Raw genomic sequence first — 9,757 nt, 5'->3', positions numbered from 1 at the left:
GTCATTGTCCGGGCGTAAAACTCCATCATGGGTGTCATACTAAATAGCTTGAGCCCGAGTCGTTTGTCGGCGATGATAGAGCGTATGGAACGGGGCCTTGGCTCCCGTATCTGAGCAAATTACATCGCAGATTGTTTGAATAATGAATCGAGGACTGAAAGGGGATGATTGACGAATTACTCGATATATACTAGCTTGATTGTTCACCCACGCTCCGGGTCCATGGGGACCATCTTTCTGAATCGAGTGAGCATCACTACACCACTGCATCCCACCCATGTATGTAGAGTACTTACTCAAAGTCAGGCTTCAGTGGTGTCTGGGCTAAAAAGGCTGACAAGTGACAAGTCTCTTGAGGCGGGTAGACTTGTAACGACTTAAACCCGGGACTAATTGCAAAGGGCTGAAGATGGTGTCTGAGTTAAAAGTTGTGGCACTGCAGCTGTACCCAGAGCAATATTGGAGGGGTGAATGGTGCAGACTTATATTGAAGTGTTTAAGATGACTTGGAAGGACGTTATGTGTCTGTAATTATGATCAAATGTTGGACACATGTGCAAGGAGATTCTGCTCCAGATCCTGAGGTTGTACTGTACTGTAACGTTGACATACGCAATGCCGTTTCTGTCTTGGAATTTACGGTCTGTCACGGTCAGACAGATGTTAGCATCCCTCATGTCCAATTGGCGCATGCCAGAAAAAGTAGGCATTTGCAGGTACATCAGCGAATCAAGGTCAACCGGGAACCTCCCGTATCTAAATCTGCCAATCAGCGTTTCTCCCGTTGAGGAAACGGCACGGAACGCAAAACAAAGTAGAGTAACCAGGATTGAACGCAGTTATAGCGAGTGCGTGTATCTGAATCTCATGGCAAAGAAACGCGGTGGCGTTGGCGCCAGTTCCGGGCACCCGACAGCCAAGGAGTCCCTAGACTAAACTTTCGATGCGAGAATGTGCATACAGTACAGTGGGATCGTGGCAGAACGCGACTAGATAAGACAAGAGTTGTACTGTCCATTTCGGTACAGTACAGCAGACTAGACTATACGCTGTCGGTTGGGCTAGAAGGGGTGAGTGTTAGCGCTGAGTACAGTACTGGAACCCTGCAGTGCCTTGCCTCGGTGAAGCTGGAGAAAACGATCCGTGTTCAATGCAGATCTGAGACCAATATCAAAGTCAAACTCGGGTCTGATGGTGTGGACGCGTGACAGATGACAGTTGACAGCTCCCGTCGTCTTAGTGAACTTAGTTTCTGTCTATGGCTAAGTTTAGACGACGGAAGAATTATGTAAGTTGACCTAGGCCAGCACTGTACAGAAGATGAGGGCGATAGCCTTCTGACCTTAATTAGGTAGGGTACAGACGGGACACATGGGAAGAAGCTACTGCCAGATTGAGTTGATACTATAACAGATTGGCAGGTGCTTTCTGTACCGGAGTACAGTAGCTTCGATGAAAGATGCACGTTATCGATCTCACTAAAGTAAGAGGTGATGAGATCTTCCCTTCTCGATTACCTGGTAGGTCTAAGAATGGAAGGAATATCACACTAGTGATTGCCTGCCCGTGAACCATGAAGGCAGGTACAGCTACCTTAGTACCTACCTACCTTCTTACCTTAGGTACCTAGGTCTTGATGAGCACTCAGGAAAGCACAGACCTCAACCAATTCCTCCAGACTCAGACAGGTAAGAAGAAGGGGAAGGTACGGATACGCATCTGCTTGTGCTTCTCTCATCTCATCTCATTTTTCACTTTTCCCATCCGAATCAACAGGTTCAGATCTGTGGGTTCTTTGATTAATCTACAACCACGATAAACTTCTCATCATGGTCCCAACCCTGTTGTGTCTCTGAATGTCGAGATGCCCTAGCCTAGGTACGTAGTTACTTTTCGATGATCGACCCGCCAGGGTCCACAGATACCCATCCTTACAGCACTCGCCTTGCATTTGCGCCGCTTCTGTCCAGGAGGTGAAAGATCCTGGGCGAGCTGCAAGCTAGACTACGACGACCCAGCCAGTTGCTGCAGTCTTAGCGCATCTATCATAGGTACGGTACTTTGTGGTTCAGTCAGTGTCATGGCCTGGGTGCTTGACTTACATATCCTGCTTTACTCTATTCAGCGACTCACCTGTTTTATTGCCTTCCCTAGCGACGTACACAGGTATGTCCTATTGCCTGCCAGTCCCTGACATTGGTTGCGATGCGAGGTGAAGCAAGCTAAGACGAAGCAAGTGGTACGCTTTATGCCCCAGTGCAAGCCTCTCTCCCCAGGCTGGTTGGGTCATGGAAATTGTTTAATAATCCCACTCTCCCTACGACTGTCAATCTCGAGTTTTTCTTCCCTGTCGTTGTTCCTTCCTCCAAGGTACGGTTCTCAATTAACATCATTTTTTGACAGAATACAATAAACTCTTGCCCTTCAATCCACATCTCGAATCATATCTTGAAATCGAACTTACAGATGATACCCGGGCATTCTTGGCTCCATCTCAGCTCTTCCTTACCCTTATACCCTTCATCAACAAAGCTCGACAAGCACAGCTCCACCATTGGTTTAATCCGACGAGACAGTATCGATTATATTTAAGGTTCACTTGCTCTCGTGTGGTGTCCGCCTCAGCCGTCTCAAACTCTCTGCTTCAACCCATCTCGTTCGCGACTACAATCTTGACATCATCTCACCGGCCATCTCACCGCGTCTTGATCTTCAGGAGCCGTTGAGTAATCTTGTTTCATCAGTTTTCACGCATTCGCGTTTGCTGCAAATCTCTTGTCCCTGTTGGATTTATCGATACAGGACATCCTTTTGCAGAGGAGCTATTCTGGGCTATCATATCTCCGCTGCAGGCTCAGGCTCGGCATAGACCAAATCCGGCTCTCTGTGGGTGTGTGTGGCCACGACTCGCCCACTTTCTTCGTTTTCTCTCCATATCATACACCGCAAAGGACCGGTTGCCTACGGCATCTCAATCCTACATCACTATTCCCATCAGGCGCTTACTGCACCGTAGCGTGTATCCTCTCGTCTCTCCTTCTTTCTTTTTATTTTGCCCGTTGGGCTTATCATTGTTCACATTGCCCCCAGTCTCTAGCTGATGTGTCTGTCTTACACAAAGACTTTGTTCTCTCTCGTCTGTTGATAGCGACTATTCGAGCAAATCAGCCTCCGGGATATTTTCTTATTATATACACCTTATATTTCTTTCTGGCTGTGGTACTAGTTTACCTACCCTCCCCTCCATTACTCACGCAGTGGAACCATCCGCATTCCGTCTTACAGCCGGCTCCCTGGAAGTGGTGGGCTACTGGGTCGCTCCCGTCTTTTTGTTCTGTCTAGCTTGGACAGTCCTACTCCCTTATTGGGCGTTACGGAAGGGCTTGTACGGGGTACCTGGTCTATGTAAGTTCATTATCGACGCAACCGATCTGAGCCGCCACTGACCCTCCACGAAGCTAATAAGTTCGACGGCCAGCGCTCTTCCTTGACATACATGCAATTTCATGGTGTTCCTCTTCGACTTCCACGACATCTATTCGTTTTTTAGTTTGTGATTGTCGCCTAGATCTCACTTCACTCACCCACCACAATCTTACAGAATATGTCGGAAGCCATGCCTCTCCCATATGCGACGACTGCCCCGAGCTGGACCCCAGATGCATATCACGGCGCTCGGGGCCCAGCACATTCTCAATCGCTTCCTCAGTATGAACATCAAGTGCGTACTCCAGCAGGTTATTACAGTGCGACACCTGAAAACCGCCGCCCCTCACAACCACAGTCCATACAAGACCCAAGGACTGGCCATGTCTACCAACTAGCCGATATGTCGAGCTCTGTTCCGCATCATCCACACCCCCCACCTCCACCTGGGCTACACCATCATTATGCTGCTGGTCATGTGGCAGGTTATCACGAACGAGTAGACAACGGACAAGGTCGCCGCATGACACACCCTTCACAACTGCACTCAGTATCAGAAGAGCAACCGCCTTCGTTGACAAACTCACAGCCTGGGCCATCAACGGATATGCGCACTCCGCGTTTCCCGGGGTATCACCTCAACCCGAGGACTACGACAACTACCAATCCACCGCATGAATCAGCCAGTCCTATGGTGTCCCCAACCGAGCAACGACCCGATCCCATGAGAATTTCAGACCTTGTCACTTCTAGCCAGAGCAATGGCCATATGTCCAGCACGCAACCAGATGGTATCAGATATAGCCTGAAGATACGGCAACAACCGATTGCAGCTAGATCGTGCGGCTTTGGAGAAAGGGACCGGAGAGTAATTGATCCCCCGCCAATTGTCCAGCTTATTATCGAGGGCCCAAATCTTACCAAAGAAGAAGTCGCCAAGCATCTACGTTATAGCCATTATGTTATGAGTTGTTCCATCGTCGACGAGACAGGAGCCCGCGATGCTTCATTCATGCCTGAGGAGTATCGGCAACAGCGCCGACTCATGGGATCGCTAGTCAGCGCTCCCTTTGTTGGGAAAGACGAGCATGGTGAAGAAGGCTCATTCTTCTGTTTTCCGGACTTATCCTGCAGAACACCAGGATCTTTTCGGCTCAAATTCAGCATGGTCAAACTCGATCCTACTCGTGCGAAGGAACTGAAGCGTTTTCCGGATCTTGCTGAAGCGCGAAGTGCAGTTTTCACAGTTTATACAGCGAAGGACTTTCCGGGAATGCAAGCAAGCACGAAATTGACTAAACGGCTCAAAGAGCAAGGCTGTATCATATCCATCAAGAAAGGGAATGATCGGTCCAAGAATGCTAGGGGTCATGACGATTCAAGTGACGGAGATCAGGACGATGGAGACGCCGCCGCGCAAGGCAAGAGACGGCGACGTTCAACACAACAATAAGTACACGAGGATACACATGGCGTTTTTCGATATTATAGGCAAGCACATACGGGAAATATACGACCAAGGTTGGGGAAATATGGCGTTATTGGGTTAAGGATGCGGCCCTGATATTTCTGCGTTTCGTTCCAGAAATGTAATGAAACCGGTGCGCTCACCATACCACGGGATCACTTTGTACCAGCAAGGCACTTCTCTGATAAAATAATGTTATTTTATATGCTGGGAAGGACCGTGGTCATCTCACGGCTTCGAATGAAGAAAAAGACGATTACACTGGCAACCTCTCTCCTGAATTCTCCTCCGTTTAGCCCCTGAATACCTTTTTAAACGTACAGGGATGGCTTTTCTGCATTATTTTAATCTAACCCCCACAGGGCGTTTCAACACCAGCAAGGCTCGATACAAGGCAAGCGGTTGACGAGGTTTGTTGTGTTCGGTCCACGACCAACAGAATCTACGTGTTACTTTATCGAGGGTTTTGTCAATTGACACTCTCAGCGACCTCATGGAACGAGCTGCTCGGAGCATACGATCCATGTCTTGTACATCCACAGGGAGAATGCGGGGGTATTCATCATTTCTCCAAGTATTTGTACATGCTGTATGCATGCATGCAGGTGCCATAGGTGGACCCTGGGCTATTGGATGGGAATCGGTGCCAACTTTGCTCGGCTCACATTTTGACTGTCATGTCTAGTATGTCAATATTCAAACAAATACTGAGTCTGGAGAGCCTGCGGGGCAGCTAGCCACAACAAGAGATCGGCATATCGTATACGGACTGCGAAGCAACGGCCAACACAGAAGATACTCGTAGAATTATACCGTTGGTGAGACATCTGCAGCTTACTCCAAATCCAGGCGCCATTATCCCTTCACCGGACTGGGTCCTCCGCAGGTGTCTAATATGAAGCGGCGGAAGGCAAGCATGGGTTTGGTGATGCAGAAGCAAAGGTCGAGGCCCATGGTATATGTGGTTACAAATTAGAGTTGCATTCCAGCTGGGTGCTGCTACAGAACACCCATAGAGTCGACTTTCTCGTACATGCACGAATAGACTGTATCTGGGACACATGACGAAATGCATCAAAACTTGCTGGATATGACATGTCGAGTCTACTGACTCATAGCTAATGGCAGAGGCAGATCTGGTGGCAAGGGTGGCTTCTGTAAGTCCACAAAGGCCATTTCTCCAACGTTTCTGAATCTCATTGATGTTACCCATCAAATAAGACTAGAGAGGTAGGGAGGATATCCTGGTGGCCGGCACCTCAATGCTACCCTACCTCGAGTTGATCGGCAACTAACTTAGCGCTGAGATGGGATGGTTTCTCCCCAGGGGAAAGGTAAGTAAGTCAGCGGTCAGAGAAGCAAGGGTCCCCTCTACAAGACATGACAAGGCGCCGAGTCAACGTTATTCGGACGTCCGCCGGTACAGTAACAGTATTAATGTGCATACATGACGCATGTTTCTGCAATACCAATCTACTGCCCAAATCAATTGGAAAGACAGCTGAGTTATTCTATTCTAACTCACAATAGCTGGATACAGTAATGCTTGACGGTATCCTGAACCAACACTTACGAGTCTTATTAACTGACGTCGACAGATGCAGGCAGAGGTACATATTAAAGGAGGATGAAAACTCCGATGGGTGTCTTGAATCTTGCTCGAAATTCAATTTCCAGGCCATTAGAAAGGAAATCAATAAGTTGGCGTGGTTGATGGCGTCGCTTTTGAATTGTCGATCTCCGAGATCCGCGGATTATACCAGATCAAGCGACAGGCTCTTCCCTGGTGGCGATCCGACCCGTTAACTGCCAAAAGAAGGCGCTTCTTGCGAGGTGATTGTTCTTGATTTAGATGTTAGCCCTCGGTCGGTTCCGGGGAACAGCCAAGGCCAGGATACCAAAAATCATGCCATGCTGCAACATTCCAATACAACCTAGACCAGCAGGACCAGTCAACCTATGTTGATAAAGAAGCGACATCCAGATACAAGGGAGCGACTGAGCTGGCATAGTTCCTTGTCAAGCTTGAATTGCACTGGCTGCACTCGTTGTTGGCCATGCCAAACAAAGACCGGAGAAAGTTGAAGTGTTCTGAGACATTCTGGTGCTGAAGGACCTTTTATGCCGTTGAGGCGCCCCGATGCAGGACCGCCGACTTCCAGATGGCATCATTCTCACGCAACATGGACACTCGGAATCCGATGACATATCGGCTGGTTGTCTAAGCTGCTCAGTCACGTCTAGCTGTGAATGCATCTAGGCACTCAATCACACTTGCAGAACCGTTTTCTTTCCAGCCCTGTTTCACTTTAGAGATGAGTTGTCAATCAAGGCATGCAACTTAGTTTCTTTACTATTGGATCACGGGTCGAGAAGAAGTGTTGGTTCCTCTTGATTACGGAAATGAGTCCCGTGCAAGGTTACTGGTTAAGCCCCATGTACATACCTAGAGTACCGAAAGTGGCGCTCGCCTGGTAATGGAAAGCCACTTCTCCATATGGCCGGATGGTAAAGTTTATATGCATTGTACGCCTTTCGAGAGGAGCAGAGCAGATCTGATAACGACCCTGCCTTATCGTGTGTTGCTCTCTTTCGCAATAATCATCTTAGCGCACTGTTCAGCATCTTGTATTTACTTCTTGGCTTATAGGCACCTTATCTTATTAGGGAACATTCTTGTTCTATACTTAGACAGGATGTGTCTATGAGTCGTATACGAGTATTGGTTGTGTTGCCGAAGCATGTCGATCTCCCACCTTCGCATACGGAAAAAACAAGGGTCTCTTTCCGAGACAAGAGCTGAGGGAGTGTTTTCGAAACTGGAAAGATCTACTCCCATCAGATCATGCCTGCATGAGTATCCATAAGAGGCTTTCCCCCGTGCAGCTTGAATCGTGGGGCAATATGCCGGGTACAGTAACAAGAGGCTGGATGTGGCCATATGCGCATTAATTGACACGCACATGCATGAAACTTCCCAATGACCTGTTAGTGGCTGAATCATGTATCTTTATTGGTACAGTACATATGCATCAGTGCCTAGGATACTACTCTAGAACGGCGGTATAGTCTTGGCCTGTTGGTGGCGTCCTTGATGTCGCTTGCCCAGCCGGCGGTCATAAAGTAGGATCTGACAATCACCAAGGATTTTATGTAAGATGACGCTAGAATTAAGAATGCGGCAGAACTACTTCGCTAACGGTGTATCGCTCCGGGCTCTGCTATTCACCGGATAGTTTCTGCAAGGATCAGTACGAGGGCATCGAGACAAACAGTCACCCCAGCCAAGCTTCGGTTGGGGATATGCCGGGTAAATGGAAGACATGTTGAATGTGATCTTTTACAAAAAGAATTACGTTGTAGGGAATACAGTGTATCCAGAGCAGCTGAGTTCAATCATCGCTCCCGACATCACTTCTTGGTGAGCTATTTGCACTTGCATGCTCCAGATGCTACGTATACTGCAGTGGTAGTAACTCTCACTGCTCTATCTATGCTTTTAAAAGCCTAAACTTGTAGAGTGGATATCTTTTGGTGCTCCTGCAACTCGTCAATAACACATAATAGGCTGGGGTCATCACTTAGTTAATTGCGTAGATACTGATTCTCGTGATATATGCGGGTGGTGTTCTTACTCATGTTTTCTCATTCCAGTAACGTGCCTATACTGGTGAGGAAGAAATAGAAGCAGCATACGAATCTATGTTAAGCCTCTTTTCCCGCACGAAGGAAACAAGTGATGCCAATCCGTGTTCAAGATATGCCGGCTTGTCTACCTCGCTTTGTGGGGTGTTATAGGTTAAGAGAACCCTACCTATGTACCACTGTGAAGCAGGTTAATAACATAACATACTGAGGCTCTTTCACATGGTAGAGAGTATGTGCTGTTGCCATCTCTACTTGAGCCTTTTCTCCTCCCAGGATATGACATAAGTATAGTGATAGCTCAGCAATGGAGTGCTCTATGATACTAGATCTCATTCACAAGCATCATGTTGAACTAGGATGTAATCAGAATGAACCACGTGACAATTAACAAGTACAGTCTTTAGTTATCGTAGTGTATGGGAGTGCGCGAGCTGTAAACGTGGTGCTGTGTGGCTACTGATGCGATGCTTTTCTCTGGATGTAGCTGGTGCACTCTGTCAACTTTCATGTTTTCAGGCATTACTATTCCTACAACGCAAGGCAAGAAGATCTGGGTGTATCCTGTGTTCATCCATGACTATTATGCTTGAGTTCAGAATAGCTGTCATCCTATTTCATGAGATCCCATCGATCTTATACGAGGACACGAGCCATGCATTGGAGACCCTTTCATGTATTGAGACTCCATGTAACATGCTCTCTCTCGACTAATGTATAAAGATACAGTAGCTTTTATCTCTGTGATGGTGCCTCGTTCTTGTATGTGTCAATTCGACGTCAAATTGCGAAGTGACTGTTTGAACATCGAGCCATCAATGAACTGTAGGGACTTGGGCATCAATAACCTACATAACAAACCAACATGCCCAATTTATTACATACAGAGAACTACAAGTCAACTCAATCAATTACAGTCACCAGGTGTATCTTCACTCAATTTGTGTAAGTTGAATCAAATACCAGAATATGCAATACTCAGTGACCCAATGTCAACTGCATACCCTATAGCCAATAAGACGATGTTGAGTACCAACATTGAAAACACGGCATTCTTTAAAGAAGTGTATGAATTGGACCACGGCTACTTGCATGCAACCAACTGGCACGTGTTATTCTTGTATAACTCGAGTCTCGTACACCATAACGGTGAGTTCACGGCTAGAGTTGCCCTATGTGTATTGGATCGATCGTATCTGGCCGAATGGACGGATGAAA

General features: G+C 47.4%; 2 protein-coding genes across 2 annotated transcripts; both read left to right on the top strand.

Annotated features, from left to right (window-relative positions):
• Positions 1-246: 246 nt before the first annotated feature.
• Positions 247-1,061, top strand: B0J16DRAFT_338564 (uncharacterized protein; the record flags this gene model as incomplete). Its single annotated transcript, XM_046127460.1, has 1 exon — positions 247-1,061. A coding segment is annotated over exon 1 (379 nt), but the record flags the coding sequence as incomplete, so codon positions are not given.
• A 2,543-nt stretch (positions 1,062-3,604) lies between these two features.
• B0J16DRAFT_318635 (velvet factor-domain-containing protein) lies at positions 3,605-4,879 on the top strand (the record flags this gene model as incomplete). The annotated part of the gene is made up of 1 exon (XM_046125465.1): positions 3,605-4,879. One exon carries the CDS (start codon positions 3,605-3,607, stop codon positions 4,877-4,879), a length of 1,275 nt encoding a protein of 424 aa, XP_045984908.1.
• Positions 4,880-9,757: the final 4,878 nt, after the last annotated feature.

The sequence above is a fragment of the Fusarium flagelliforme genome (assembly GCF_020744385.1).
Source record: "Fusarium flagelliforme strain FIESC 12 MPI-CAGE-AA-0113 chromosome Unknown B0J16scaffold_3, whole genome shotgun sequence".
NCBI lineage: Eukaryota > Fungi > Ascomycota > Sordariomycetes > Hypocreales > Nectriaceae > Fusarium > Fusarium flagelliforme.
This window is presented reverse-complemented; position numbering and strand designations above follow the sequence as displayed.